The 16,992-nt window shown below is 27.4% G+C and overlaps 1 protein-coding gene across 1 annotated transcript in view; it reads left to right on the forward strand.

The window, feature by feature from the left end:
- The first annotated feature begins 4,849 nt into the window (after positions 1 to 4,849).
- LOC135926919 (LLGL scribble cell polarity complex component 2-like) overlaps positions 4,850 to 16,992 on the forward strand; it is a 37,649-nt gene continuing 25,506 nt past the window's right edge. Inside the window, exons 1-9 of the mRNA XM_065462851.1 lie at positions 4,850 to 5,040; positions 5,144 to 5,225; positions 5,269 to 5,381; positions 5,427 to 5,645; positions 5,700 to 5,871; positions 12,844 to 13,108; positions 13,758 to 13,815; positions 15,057 to 15,289; positions 16,198 to 16,621. Coding sequence (XP_065318923.1) covers positions 4,850 to 5,040; positions 5,144 to 5,225; positions 5,269 to 5,381; positions 5,427 to 5,645; positions 5,700 to 5,871; positions 12,844 to 13,108; positions 13,758 to 13,815; positions 15,057 to 15,289; positions 16,198 to 16,621 — 1,757 coding nt within the window. The remainder of the gene's footprint in view (positions 5,041 to 5,143; positions 5,226 to 5,268; positions 5,382 to 5,426; positions 5,646 to 5,699; positions 5,872 to 12,843; positions 13,109 to 13,757; positions 13,816 to 15,056; positions 15,290 to 16,197; positions 16,622 to 16,992) is intronic.

A 16,992-nucleotide genomic window follows, 5' to 3' on the forward strand; every position in this document is an offset into this window, starting at 1 on the left:
AAGCGCTTCGATCAACTCCCATTTTTAAATTCCCCATTCCTCTTATGAAAATGGGATTCTAATCGAAAATATTCTAAACCTTAAATTCGATGAAATTGCATGGACACAAGCCTCTTTACCCACTAAGATGGGAAAACTTGGTATCAAATCTTCGTCCGATATTGCCTTAATAGCCTTCATATCCATTTGTCTTTTAACACAAAATATAGTAAATTCTCATTTGATAAAACCCGACTCTTCCTATAATAATGCTATCATAGAGGTGGAAAGCACGTATTGCTGATAACCCTCTTCTTGAAACGAATAAACAGAAGGACTGGGATAGGCCTATTATTGCAATCTGCGTTGAATCACTTCTTTCCAGAATGCAATTATCTGACCGTCCCTAATTCTCCTCACTGCTTAATGGTTCAGGGCATGTGTTCCTTGAAGCTATTCCCTCAGTTAATTTGCAATAACTAAATCAAAATGAGCTCACTCTCGCGATTGGTATTCGTTTAAAATGCCTAACTCTTCTCTTCTCTTCTCTTCTCTTCTCTCCACACATGTTCAGGATGAAGTTCAGTCGTTTGGGTAATGGACAGGGTTGCCATGTCTCCCCACATCAACGGGAGACTCCCGCAATTTTTTAGTTTACACGCAGACATCTCTCTTCCGTAAAACTACAACAATTGGAAATCTCCCGCAAAAATCTACCGCAATTTTTTAATTTCTCCCGCAATTTTTTTAATAGTATTTTAACGTTTTTAATATATAAATAATAATTTTGAGAGACATTAATTGATTATTTTTATATTTTTTAAATAAATTTTAAATTTTTATTCGAATAACATGTCTAGCTTTTAAATTTCTTTCTATCCTGTTTTATTTATATCCAACAATAAATCAACATCATTTCATTCATATAAGTCAGTACAGGGGAGTATAACAACATCGATTGCAATACAAAAATATTCTCAAAAATAATAAATAATACAGATGCGACTATCATGTAGTTCAACATTCACAGAGCTATATAATCACAATGTGGGTCGAATCTTTTTCTCGTGATATTTAACGACTCCAATACAAATGCAAACCTTACTTGTGGCAGAATAAAAATGAGCAAGGCTATCACAAGTGTTTTAGTACCTGAATCCTAGAGGTCAATTCTAGACCATTTGAAATATGGGCATCCATATTCAATTCTAACAGATGCATCTAATAAGGGAAATATTAAAACATTTCCCTTGATCCTCCGCTATTTCAACAAGAATAAGAACATTTCCATAAAACTGTTAAAATTTTTTCCTCGGATAGTGAAAAATCCAACGATGTAGCTAGCCAAATAATGGTAAATATAATTGATTCAGGGTTATCAATGATTTGCATGTCAGCTTTCTGCTCTGATAATGCCTCTGTAAATTTTGGCAAAAACCAAAGTTACCGAATTGAGGCAGCACAATAATGAATTAATACCAATTGGCTGTATATGCCAAATACTACATAATTCTTGCAAGAAGGCAATAAATGTACTATCTGTGGATGTTGAAATAATTGTGATGAAATGTTTTAACGAATTTAGTCATCAACTAAAAGAGTTAATGAATTAAAAGAGTTGGTGAAGTGGTCTGACTTGGAATGGTGTGAGTTGTTGCGATATATACCTATCAGGTTGTCATTAATACCTGCCATCGATAGAATTTTAAAATTTTACAAACCCTTAAAAAAAATACTTTTCTTAAATAAAGATTTTAAAAGCTGTCCTAAAATTTTGAAAAATTTTTTCGAGTATTAAATGGCAGAAGCATATTTGGGATTAGTTTCACATGTAGAAAATCTACTTCATGCAGTTAATATTCAGTTGCAATCAGAATATTCTTTATAAAAAAGATTAACAAAATCATGCTACAGCTCTGTTCATCTCTAGAGTTAAAAATTGATAATAAATTTTATGGCGCTATTGCTAAAAATATTATATTAAAATGTTCAAATAATACTTTAATTAATACATTTTTAAATGAAGCAGATATTTTTATTAAGACAATTTTAAAATATTAACAATCAAAATTTGATTTTAATAACTCTATTTACAAATGTATAAATATTATGACCTTGGAACAGAAACTATCAATTGATGGTTTTTATAATTTAATATTAAAAATACCGAAAGACATTGATGTCTTGTTTGAGGAGATTGTAATTCTCTCTATTTTTTATGATTAGCTTAAATACTTAGTTAGATGGTCGAAAAGCAGAAGAGAAATGGGTAGAATTTTTTCGTAATAAAGATAAATCCCCATGCTTGGAAAAAATATGCGAGTATGTCTTTTACCTCATTCTAATGCCTCATCTGAGCGCATTTTTAGCCCGATGAGGACTGCCTGGAAAAAGAAGAGAAATCGGATTGCTTTAACAACATTAGACGCCGAGTTAATGTTAAACAAATATATAATATGTCATGCCCAGGAATTTTATAAATATCTCAATAACAACGGTAAACATTTAGTTGTATTATTTAAATTTCAAATAAAATATAATAAATTTTAGCAATGGCGCCATAAAATTTATTATCAATTTTTAACTGTAAAGATGAACACATCTTCAGCATAATTTTGTGAATCTTTGTTAAGATTCTTCTGATTGCAACTACACATTAACAGCATGTAGTAGATTTCCTACATGTGAAATCATTCATAAATATACCTCTGCCCTTCATTATTGAAAAACTTTTCAAAATGTTAGGACCACTTTTTATAATCTTTATTTAAGAAATATTTTTTTAAAGGTTTATAAAATTTTAAGATTCAGATGGCGGGTATTAGGAACATATCGCAACCAACATTGCGCTGACTCAATTCTGTAAATACACTATGTTTTACCAAATTCACTGAGGCATTACCAGATCAGAAAGCTGACATGCAATTTATTGATAATCTCGAACCTGCTATATTTACCATTATATGGTTAGCTGTCTTTAAATTTTTCACTATTTGAGGGGAAAAAATTTAATAGTTTTATTGAAACGACCTTAATTTTGTTGAAATAGCGGAGGATCAAGGGAAATATTTTATAAATGCATCTGTTAGAATTGCATATGTATGCCCATCTTTCAAAACGTCAAGAATTGACCTCCTAGATTTAGGTCCTAAAACATTAGCCTTGCTCATTTTTGTTCTACAAGTATAGTTTTCATTTATATTAGAGTAGCACTATATTATGGGAAAAAGATTCTACCAACATTGTGATGTTAAGTATCTCTTTGAATGTTGTACTACAAGATAAGTGATTACAATTGCCGCAACTCTAGTTGCATCTATATTATTTCTTATTTTTGGAGTACCTTATAATGTATTTAAACGTGATACGTGATAATTAAGCGCCTATCCCTATAATGTTATACACACACACGGTAGATTTCCGTTTTTTTTATAAAATTTTTATCTTGTTTACATTCTTATATATTTAAAAAAGATCGTTGGTTTTTTTATAAATTAATATATTTTAATAAATAAAGATGTTATTTTATTTTGAAAAATAGTTGTCGACGTTGTATTTATATAAACTAATTATAAAAAATAATAGGCAGATGATTAAGTCAACAAAATCCCGGCCGAAGGCCCGCAAATAAAAAAATTTCAGCAATTTTCGTATTTCTCCCGCATAATACCAAATTTCTCCCGCAATTTGAAATATTTGACCTGACAACCCTGGTAATGGAAGACATAGCCTCCACTGCCATACATGTAAAGGTCGTATCGTTAGCCGTAATCTATGCATTCAATCATCCTTAGAGCTTTGAGATCTGCTCAAATTCCCTTTATTCTTGAACCTTCCAGTTTTTCAGATCCGATTGGAAAGATCCTGAAGAGATTTCTCAAATTCTTTGGAGGCGTAAATTCTTGGTCTTACTCGTGAATTGATCCACTTGCATTATCCAATTAAACCATTAATATTCTTGGGAAAAAGGAGTCACTTAAAATAGCTAAATATTTAGAAATTTCTCAAGAATACATATTCATTCCCATCATTTCCACAACCTTAAATCTTTTGGGAAATGTGCTTTATCTTTTTTTAAAAAATTGGCTCTCACATACGCAAACTTACGGATGAACTTCGCGAAGGCTTCTTCTTAAGACAAAGACTTGCCATAGCGATACACAAGGCTAATTACATAAGCTTCATAGGCAGCCTCATCTCATCCCACAAGATGATTAGTTTTAACTCCAATATTTTTTGTGCCCCTCCCCTACTTTTTTTTCTCTTTGTTTTTTCTTATTACTAATATATGTATATTGTTCATTGTATATTATATGTAATATTATATATATTTGTTTATATGATAATACTTACTGTTATTTTTTTTAAAAATTCCCTTTTTATATTACTAATTATTTAGATAAATCATGCTATTATTAGTTTTTATTGTATTTTTTTGTCAAAAAAGGCGAAATTTATTGTATTTTACTTATAATTAGGATTCTATAAAATATTCTTAAATTAAAAAAAACTATTCAGAAAAAAGGAATATTATATATAATTAATTGTTTTCCATAAGTTTTTATAGAAATTTCAATGATCACCTTAAATAGGAAAACATTTTATCGCAACCTTTCTATTGCAAAATATTAATTTTAATAAAATTACCTATTGGGTGGTGTGGGTGGCAGCAATATGGTTTTCATAGATGTCAACCATTTTATAACAGGTGAGATACATTGAAAGAACATATGCTTTTTCGCCATATTGTGTACAGCTTATTTCTTTACATTCCTCTCCTATCCCATAACATAATATAATTTTATTTTGTAATTAAGATGTAAATGATACTATTCTATTCCTTTTAATATTCCTCACTATTAATTCGCAAATGTCGCAATTCATAAAATTGATCAAACATAAATCCAATCTCTTAGAATTTGAAAGAAATAGAATTCAAAATGAGTTATTTTTATTTCCAAATGAGGGAAGTATAGGTTATTTATCTAAACCTTATATTATAGTTAGCGATCATATTTTAAATCTCATTGGGATTGGAACAAAATTTGGGAATATTCAAATGTATAAAATTTTCAATAATTAATATAAACGTTTTTATATGCACCATATATCTATCTTATTTTGACTCTTATAAATATATTTTTTTCAAATTAATTAACATTAGATGTGGTTCACCAGGTGTTGAATACAATGGTATGTTAACAAGTGAGAATGGTATAAACCATATGTTTTTCATTCCTGGAAAAGTATAAATCAATCAAATTATGTGATAATTTCTATAAATTATAGGGAAGAATTATTGTGATATCTGAAGATGAAGTCATAAATCTGTATGAGTTTTATCAAGACAATTTCATAGGCAAAATAAGGCTACTGAATTCATTTAACATAAAGAATAGCATGTATATAATTTTAAAATTTTCTAATATATAAAATTATCTCTTTAGCATGATAAATAAGAATTCTGCTACCATTATGAAAAATTATAAGAATTCTAACAATTTTATCATTTCTGCTATTGGTAAAACAGACGATTTGATTACATTAAAAGAAATCTTTTACATTGGAACTCCTTCAGGAGATTTACACTCTTTTAATATAGATACATTCCAAATTAACTCCAAAAATTTTATCATGTCAAAAAGTTCATTCCAAAAAATTTTAAAGTATTTTTTTTTAATATAATGATATCATAATAAAAAAAAATTTCCTAATATTAGCTCTCATAAAAATATAGATAAATCTTCTTCGAGTGTTATAAAAAATATTATTCCACTTAATCATCTTGATAATTCAAATCAAGCTTTATTATTAGTTGGGCTCAAGAAGTACTTTATTTTGGTATGTGACTTTGCACAGCAGAAGATTCTATTCTATTTTGAACATGAGAAGGTATACATATTTATTATTTTAATAAAATTCAAAATAAGAAAAAGAAAATATTAAATATATTTAAAGAACATGAAAATTAAATTGAAAATATTACATTTAGACATTAATATTCTGAATTTGACCAAAAAATTTTATTTGGGAAAGCCCTGTATTAGGCAAATTTTTAAACCAATTGGCTTGGTCATAACAGGCCTATATATATGTATTATAAGTTTTATAAGTAGAGCTGTGCCAATATTATCATAGAATTTAATTGGAGAAAATATTTACTGTTCTTCAAATAATATAATTGGGCATATTGTAATTTATTTTCAAATAGTATTCATCATAGCTTGAAATAAAAAATATAGCAAAATTTTAATGCCAAGATTGGCCCATTAAAATTTTATGAAAAATCAGAGATTTATAACACCCTGTCTGATTTTTTTTGTATAAATTGTCCAGTCTGGTCCATAAATTTTTTATATACAAATTTCCTAGCCCAAAATTATTTACAAATTGACTGGCCTGTTATTAAAAATTATTCAATCCACTAGCTGGTATGGATGAGCCATACTTTGCATACCTCTGTTATAGAGTAATTCCATGTCAAATACAGGGTTGCCAGGTCAAAATTTTGAAATTGCGGGAGAAATTTGGTATTATGTGGGAGAAATATAAAAATTGCAGTAGAAATATAAAAATTGCAGTAGAAATATAAAAATTGCTAAAAAAAAATTTTTGCGGGTTGGAGGCACGCAAAGTGCCGGCCTTCGGCCGGGATTTTGAATTGACTTAATTATCCGCGTATTATTTTTTATTTAGTTTATATAAATACAAAGTCCGTAACTAATTTTCAAAATAAAATAGCATCTTGATTTATTAAAATATATTAATTTATAAAAAAAACCAATGATATTTTTTAAATATAAAAGAATGTAAACAAGATAAAATTTTATAAAAAAAAACGATTTTAATTTTACAATTAAAAATATATTTTATGTGAATGTCCCGCAAAACGACCGCAATTGGAAATCTACCGTGTGTGTGTATAACATTATAGGGATAGGCGCTTAATTATCATGTATCACTTTAAATACATATTAAGGTACTCCAAAAATAAGAAATAATACAGATGAAACTACAGTTGTGGCAATTGTAATCACTTATCTTGTAGTACAACATTCACAGAGATACTTATCATCACAATGTTGTTAGAATCTTTTTCCCATAATATTTAAGGACTCTAATATAAATTAATACTATACTTGTAGAACAAAAATGAGCAAGGCTAATGTTTTAGGACCTAAATCTAGGAGGTCAATTCTTGACGTTTTGAAAGATGGGTATACATATGCAATTCTAACAGATTCATTTAATAAGGGAAATATTAATATTAAAATATTTCCCTTGATCCTCTGCTATTTCATCAAAATTAAGGTCGTTTCAATAAAACTATTAAATTTTTTCCCCTCAAATAGTGAAAAATCCAAAGACCTAGCTAACCATATAATGGTAAATATAACAGATTCGAGATTAACAATAAATTGCATGTCAGTTTTCTGATCTGATAATGCCTCAGTGAATTTGGTAAAAACAGAGTGTATTTACAGAATTGGGTCAGCACAATGTTGGTTGCGATATGTTCCTAATACCTGCCATCGGAATTTTAGAATTTTATAAACCTTTAAAAAAATATTTCTTAAATAAAGATTATAAAAGCTGTCCTAATATTTTGAAAATTTTTTCCAATAATGAATGGCAGAGGTATATTTAGGAATGATTTCACATGTAGGAAATCTACTACATGCTGTTAATGTGTAGTTGCAATCAGAAGAATCTTAACAAAGATTCACAAAATTATGCTGCAGATGTGTTCATCTTTACAGTTAAAAATTGACAATAAATTTTATGGGGCCATTGCTAAAACTTAATTATATTTTATTTGAGATTTAAATAATAGAACTAAATGTTTACTGTCGATATTGAGATAATTCATTATTGTGCTGCCTCAATTCGGTAACTTTGGTTTTTGCCAAAATTTACAGAGGCATTATCAGAGCAGAAAGCTGACATGCAAATCATTGATAACCCTGAATCAGTTATATTTACCATTATGTGGCTAGCTACATTGTTGGATTTTTCACTATCCGAGGAAAAAATTTTAACAGTTTTATGGAAATGTTCTTATTCTTGTTGAAATAGCGAAGGATCAAGGGAAATGTTTTAATATTTCCCTTATTAGATGCATCTGTTAGAATTGAATATGGATGCCCATATTTCAAATCGTCTAGAATTGACCTCTAGTATTCAGGTACTTAAAACACTTGTGATAGTCTTGCTCATTTTTGTTCTGCCACAAGTAAGGTTTGCATTTATATTGGAGTCGTTAAATATCATGAAAAAAAATATGACCCACATTGTGATGATATAGCTCTGTGAATGTTGAACTACAGATAGATATATACGATTTCCGCAAATGTAGTTGCATCTGTAATATTTATTATTTGAGAATATTTTTGTATTGCAATCGATGTTGATATACTCCCCTGTAGGGCTGGGAACCAATAGTAAAAACCCAATATTAACAAAATATTGTATTGGTATTGGTATTGGGTCTAAAATATTGGTATTGGTTTAAACAATATTTTCTATTTCTTGTATTGGTATTGGTTTATATTGGTAACTATTGGTATTGGTTTAAATTCAAATTACTAAAGAATAGAAATAGTGATTATAAAACCCTTAATTTCTAATTTTAAATAAACATGGGAAAAAAATCATGATACCATAAAATCAGGGCTAAGAACCAACTCTCAAAATTTTACTGAATTCAAATTCTTTTTTTAAACTAGGAATTTATTAGGTGATGTGAATATAAAAAATTTTGATTTAATCATGTATTTTTTGTATCAACAATAATAAACGTATTGATTTTGAACCATTTTATTTATCACAAAGAACATAGCAAAATAAGTAAACTAAAAATGTAACATAACTGTCTATTTATACAAAATATAATGCAAAAGAATGATATAATTTTAATATAAGAAGAGGAAATAATTTTATGTATTTAAGAAGAATCTTGCATGTGCATCCAACTTTTTAGGCACAGGCAAGCTTGTATAGTATGCTCATCTAGTGAACAACGTTGGTCTGTTATAACATACTATCCTTCTGGAAAAGCCCTTTCAGAACTAGATGAGGTGGCCGGAATTGCTAGATAATCTGACAATTTTTGATAATACTGGATATCTATTTTTATTTAATTTCCACCAATCTAATGGATTTGTATCATTAGAAATTGTGGCTTCATCTACGTATTTACTTATTTCTAAGTTGTTATTATTATGAGGTTTCACCTGATAAATTTTGTCATAAGAGGACAATTTTTTGTTATTTTGTGCTTCATTTGTAAGTTCCGCTGAATTGTTTTTATTTATTTTATAAATATTGTATTCATTAGTAAGATATCCAATAAGAGTTTCCATATTATTATGTTTTAATAAATGACTTGATAGTTTAAATCTTGGGTCAATCATTGTTGAAATAATAAAAAGGTGTTTATTATAATTATAGTATTTATTAAGTTTTGTTAAGGCAGCTAAAGAAGCTGTCTTTAAAATAGCATTAGGATTATTATTATAACTCTCTACATGCTCAAAAATACTGGAATATAAAGGAATAATTGTTGAAATTGTTGGAGTATTAGCACATGAGGTCATCTTTGTAGCAAAATTAAATGGTTCCAGAAATTCTCGGTATATTTCTATATTATTCCAGGCTAAGGCACTAATATAATTTTCTTGATTGGTATTTTGTAAATGATTGGTATATGTTGTCAAATAGGGTTTGAGCAATATTGCTCTTTCAAGCATTTGGTATGTTGAATTCCAACGTGTTGGTATATCCAAAATTGGGTGAGGAAATTTTAAGTGTGGATTTTTTTCAAGATATATTTTTTCGAGTTTATTAAATTTAGATATAGAAAGTTTAAAAATTTCTTATTTTTTTTAAAGTTGTATTTAAGGGTCCCAATGCAGCCATGACAGCCAAATGTATAATATGGCAAAAGCATTTGCACACATTATCAAAATTATCTTTTTGTTTTAAAATTTTTAGAAATGCTAAATTATTACTTGCATTGTCTAATGTAATGCAAAAAAAAATCAATTTCAAATTTTACTTTTAATACAGAATTAAAAATATTAAAAATATTAATAGAATTATGTGCTGATTTAAAAGGAATAAAATCTAATAAATGATTATTTAATTTAAAATCATTATCAATATAATGAATTGTTCTGCCCATAAAGGGTATTTTATTTGGAGAGGACCAAATGTCCATTGTTAAGGAAAATTTAGATGTAATGTTAGAAAGTACAGATTTTAAATTGATAAAAGAACTATGATAATGTTTCATAATTTCTATTTTTAGTGTTTTTCTAGAAACTAATGTTAGTGAAGGGTTACAATATGCTATTAAATTTTTAAAAGTGATATCCTCAACTATTGAAAAGGCTAAATTATTTTGAATGAAAAAGTTTATAATTAAATTATTTAAATTAGCTTTATTATTTATATTATTAAGTAAAAATGATTTTATTGTCTTAATTTTTTTACTGCCAATATTTATTTGCTCACATTTCTTATATAATATTGGGTGGATGGATTTAAGATGTGTCCATAATCCTGAGGTTCCAAAATTGGGAAGTGATATTTTTTTTTACATTTATTACAAATTGCCTTTTTTTTATTATCACAAGTAGTATAAAATTCCCAGATTTTTGCTGACTTTCATTTTTTATTAGATATTGATAATTTTTCTTGTTCCTTATCGCTATTATTATTAGTACCAATATCATCTATATTTATTAACTCTATTTGGTCTTCATTTATTATAATATCGTAAATAAATAGATAAAATTGATAGATATCATGTAAAAAATTTACTTCCACAATAAAAATAAACTATAATTATAAATAACAGAAATATTGATGTCACAGTAGTATTTGGAAGAAATAACAGATGTAATCAGTTTTTGCAATGAAAGTAAAAAAAATACCACGATATAATTATCCACGATAAACCCAAATAATTATGTTATTTTTAATATTGGTATTGGTATTGGTTAAAATTGTATTTAAACAATATATCAAAACCAATATATTTAGGTAATTGGTATTGGTTGTAAAAGCAATACCAATATTTAAATATATATTGGTTTATATTGGTATTGGTATTGTAAACCAATATTATATTGGTATTGGTCCCACCCCTACCCCTGTACTGACTTATATGAATGAAATGATGTTAATTTATTATTGGATAAAAATAAAACAGGATAGAAAGAAATTTACAAACTAGACATGTTTTTCGAATAAATATTTAAAATTATTTTAAAAATATAAAAATCAACTATTAATGTCTCTCAAAATTATTATTTATATATTAAAAATGTTAAAATACTTTAAAAAAAATGCGGGAGAAATTAAAAAATTGCAGGAGATTTCCAATTGCGGTAGTTTTGCGGGAGAGAAATGTCTGCGTGTACGGGAGTCTCCCGCTGATGGGGGAAGGCATGGCAACCTTGGTCAAATAAAAGAGGATTTTTGGCCCATTGATCTCAATGAAAATTTATATGATGGTTACATATGTTCTAATTAAATCAAACGAAGTTTCAACTTTTATATTTCTTAAGTAATAGGAGGTTCAAAGTGCAAAAATCGACTATATTTACTTTGCTTATCATATTAATCGTTATATATTAGTAAATTAATAAATTAAACTAAATATATTATTTACTAGTAGATAGGCCGTTAAGACTGATGGGAACTGAGAATTTTATCCTTAATTTTTATGATGGACGTTAACTTTTATTTGATACCCTTATAAATATTTTGTTATTAAAATATTCCTGACCTCCCAAGACCTATACCAGCTCACTTAGAGTGATAATTATCATTAATTAAAAAATATTTTAATTACCTTTTTTTTATTACCCATATTTATATTTTTTTATTTCCCCACCCACCCTCCCAGACCAATTATAACCCATTAAGACCAAGAGTGAATACTTTCAATCAAAAGAATTTAAAAATTTATCGATATTTTGTTTTGATTAAAGACAACTTTAAAAATAAATAAATAACAATAAAATTTGAGAACCCGTGAAGGCATAACGCTAAGCCTTTACGATGAAAATGTAACGAATGCTAAGCTGCTGCGATAAATGTTCAGTTATAGTATTTTGTCGTGAGTTCGATTCCAAATCCGGATATTATTGCACTTCGTCACAAAATATGACAAAAAATTGTAATAAAATATGTCAAGCTTTTTATTAAATAAAAGATAATTAAGCAAGTGATGACTCATTAAGATGAGGGAGAAAGAAATGAAAATGATTTCTTAATGTGTCCTTCAATAATTTGCATGACAAATAAAAAATATACGAATATGTCTAAAAATATTAAAGATTGCCAAGTAAATTATTAAAGGAAACATTAGGTAATCAGTTAATAAGCACAGAAAAATTTGCCGAACTTGGGAGTCTTAGTCACTAAAAAAATTATTTTTCAACCTCTTGGGGGTATAAAATGACCATGTTATAACAAACAATATTATTTTCGCTTTTTCACCTTAATTAACAATCTTTTACTTAGTAATTTTTGTTAAATTTAATATTCATAATTATTGAATATCCTTTAACACTTAATATCTTTTGGTAATATAGAAGCTACCGGATACAAATTTCTTTTCTAATCTTACTTTATCATTTAATCTTCATATTAATTTTTATCGAAATATAAAGAGTACTCAAGAATGCCTTTTTTTGTCAATTTGTCATGGAATGACTTATTGTCCATCTTTGAAAAGATTAATTTTTGTGGAATAAAAAAAATTAACCTAATCATTCACGATAATACCCCAATTTTCAAAGCGATTTCCGATCCTTCTAAACTTTTTATATTATTTTCAATATTGTTCGAAAGGAAATAGAAGATATCTCATTACATCATTCTACTCTTCACCAAAAAAAATTCCCTGAATTTGTTTCTTCGCATCAGGATGGCTCCCTCCTTATTTGGGAATATGATTCCGAATCTGCTAATCAGCTCTTGTCACATGTCAATCAAAAATTATTTCCTGAAAATTTAAATGAACGCAACGAGGAGTGTGAAGATTTGATAACATCCTTGCAAATTGACCAATCACCGATCAAAATTTGCTTCAACAAAAATGGCATCTACCCATTTGGTATAATTTGTAAAATATAAAAATACTAATATCTTTACAATTTTTGATTTGACTTATCATAATATGAAATGCAAATGATAGACAAGGCAAATTAACTAATATATCCAATTTTAATTAGGAAGCCGATTTTATTTATAGTCAAATGTTTTAAAACAATTATCCTAAAACGCAAAATATGGACTCGGTCCAAAAGTATTCAAGCCAATTAATTTTAATTTTGATATATTTTTAAATAAGGGTGATAGTGATGATTTATTTTAAACATCTTTTTTAGAACAATAGAGGAAAAGGAACGAGGTTACTTATAAAACTGTCCTCGCCGTCTCTATTTTTTTAATTAAAGTTTATTCCTCAAATATACATTATTATAAAATTAATTCAATATATTAATTGGAATATATAAATCATTTTAATTATCCTTTTGTAAACTATATATTATTAATGTAATTAATTGTTATGGCAATGGTTTTGAAAATGCGAATATATTGTAATTATGAATGAGCCGCCAGTCAATTGTTATCTTATTTTTAATATTCAATTTAAGATAATAATTGTCCACCCTCCATTTTTCCCTTTTCTTTTTTTTATATAGTTAATAATCATGATATTTTTTTTAAATGAATATAATATGTATAATCATTTATCATAGGGACCAAGAACAACAAACCGATAACTAAAGTATTATGGAAAGATTCAGGATTACTCAGGTATCGGATAATAGTTTTAAAATATTCATTTAACCAAAAAAGGATAAAGAAAAGGGAAAATATATAAAATAACCAGTAGAATTAAAATAATTTTTCGATTTAATTTTGTTTGTTAATCCACAGATTCATTTATAAATTGACGTGAATAAATATTTTTTTCTAATAAAAAAAAAGGGAATATGTTATGTGGAGGATTTAATAAGATTTCTTGGCGTCTATGTAAATTAATAGCGTTATAAAAGTAGGATTTTCAACCTCGACAAATTTTAGAAACGGCCGTTATGTAAAGCGTTATATTTTCCTTACCTTGCAAAAAAGGAACGCGTTGTTACTCCTTATTTTTTAAAAATAAAATAGATATAACGCCGAAAATTGGAGTTTACCCATTCTAATTTTAAAAATTCAATATGAAAGAATGCATTTTAAAAAAATACAACTTTATCTCCCATTATATGGGGATCAGATCGACATAAAGAGTAGATCCGATGTTAAAAAACACTGTATCCTTATTTTTTTTATAAACAAAAATTCTTATTGATTGTGATGTAATTTTTGAATTTAGTTAAGAAATCCATATTGATTGATAACGTTTTTAATAATAGGTATTCCTTCATAGGAAAAGAGTAATAAAACATAAAAAATTTATAAATTAAATTAACAAAAAATTTAGAAGTGGTTAGATCTAGTATTCATGTAACTTAAAGAAAAATTTAAAAATAAAAATGTAAATATGTGAATACAAATTTTAAACTAGGAACTTATAGTTTATAATAGTAATTTCATTTTTATAGCTTAATAAATAGTAATTTGAATTTATAATTTTTCTGGTTAAAGAATAATTATTTAATATTCCTATTTTAAATGGATAGCTTAATAGAAAACTATTTAAATTTATTAGTGTCTTTTAAACTTGATAACTACTAGAGCCCTTAAGATAAAAAAATTTTGATAGATCCGATTATTTTTTCTAAGATGTGTTTTAGTTCCAATCCGAACTCTTATTTTAGAAATAGCGAAAAATATTGGATTGAGATTTTAAAGTTCAAGAGAAAAAAATCCAAAATTTTGCTGAGATCAACCCAGCCCTGTCATTAAATTAAGATCCGGCCCGACCTAGTTCGAGATAATGTTTGACAGGTGTAGGGTTCTAATAATTTAACTTTATAAAACTGATATCAGCAGGCTATAAGTAATAAATAATTATTTATTTATTTTTCGATTGAAAAAAAAACGCGCCAAAGACCCAACGAATCGTTTTTAATTTTTTTGGGCGGAATGCCAAAAGATGGTGATCACGTTGATAAATACACTCTCACCATTTTGAAGGCGGAATCACCTGCTTCTAAAAAAGAGGCCGACGATTATATTAATATTGTTAATAATGATTGTAAGAAAATTACCACTTCCCTTCAAAACATTTTCGAAGTCACGAATAAAATAGAGGATTTCTTATTCTTGGATATTAATAACAAAGGTTAAATTAAATTACTTTTAAGATAGTTATATTTATTTAAGAAAGTAAATAAATATGAATGCTAGAAATTTAGGAAAGAACAATAGGTAGTTCGTTAGGAAAGTAGGAAATATAAGTGAGAGAAAAAAATATATGTTAACATATAAACGTCGTAGATTATATTGAAGTCTTTAAAAGTGATCATAAAAACTTATTTTATTAAATTGACGTGCGTAATAATACAATGGCACTAACCCCTGAGAACATTTAATGGGGTTCGAGTTTTAAATAATGTTATTACTTAAAATCGTAAGTATAAGATCTGGATTTTTCAATGATTTCATAATTTTGACTAAACAACTTGCATGCAAAATTTAGTTTATTTTTGACTACTGCTTTCTTTTTGAATTATCAAGGATTTTTAATCAATTTTGATCATCTCATTTTTTTAAAAAATACTATGATTTCTTTATAATTCTAAATTTTGGTCTCTACATTTTATGCTAAACTAATTTTTTAATATGGAAAATTAATTATTATTTTTTGATCTAATAATTAATATCATGACGAAAAATAAATTAATGACAGGGATATCACCCTTTAAAATTTGGGTACTATTCGCTCAACGAATTCTCTTGCATTATTTTTTATAAAGAATGTTCTCAAGGCTTATTAATGTTAGTCGACGATTCAGAAGTATACATACATTTAAGTCAGTTATTGTCGCTGCCATTAGCTGTATTAGATGCCATTGAAAGGCATTTCGTTTAAATGTCTAAATTTTATCTAAATGCCTTTAAATGGCAGACTTCAAAGTATGTTTCCCTTTAAATAAATGCCATTGATATATTTGGAAATTAAAAAATATTTATCTATATTCAAATTTACTCTATTCCATCTATGAAGTACATATCCTTTAATATACCTAGGTGAATATCTCTTTATATTGGCAGAAGAGGAGTGGATCGCTCTCGTAAATAAGATCTTGACAAACCCCGATTTACCAGAAAAGAAAAACGAAGAGATAAAATATTCATCCATATCGTTGAAAAATGAGAGCTCCGAAATCGCTAAGAGCGAAACTCACTTTCGACCTATACAGACTCCTTATATGACTTGTTTGCATCGTTCGGCTATAACTGCTTGCCATATGGTAGACGATCCACTATTTTGTAATAGGATTGCTAAAGAATTTGCTCATCTAGGCACAGAGCCTTTAAGCGAATGGCCTATATATGGCACCTATGATTTTTGTCATTCTATTTCTTTTTATAGCGATAAAGGTGGTAAAGACGGAATTAAAATACTAGATCCTATCAAAGGCCAACACGATTATCAAATTTGCATTACTGGGTAAATTATGATAAGATTTTTCTTTTTATGGTAAGTTGTAAGTTTAAGCCCCTTTTATCTGAGTTATTGCCCAAATTGAAACAAAATTTTGCCTGATTTAAAATGAATTATATCATTTTAAAATTGAAAAAAGTGAACTAAGGAATCGGTTGAAGACAGGGTTGTCAGGTTAACATTTTTTAATTATGATAGATATTTTAATTATATATTTTTATATGGGGGCGTCCCATTCTTTTGCGGTTAATTATTATATAAGGCTGTGCCGATATTGAATATCGGATCGGATTGGTACCGATATTTAGCGTTTTCCAAAAATATCGGAAGGGGCCAATACCTGTAAAAAACCGATCCGATCTTTTTACTTTTCTTTT

The sequence above is a fragment of the Gordionus sp. m RMFG-2023 genome, chromosome 3, assembly GCF_954871325.1.
Source record: "Gordionus sp. m RMFG-2023 chromosome 3, tfGorSpeb1-WG-v2, whole genome shotgun sequence".
Taxonomy (NCBI): Eukaryota; Metazoa; Nematomorpha; class Gordioida; order Chordodea; family Parachordodidae; genus Gordionus; species Gordionus sp. m RMFG-2023.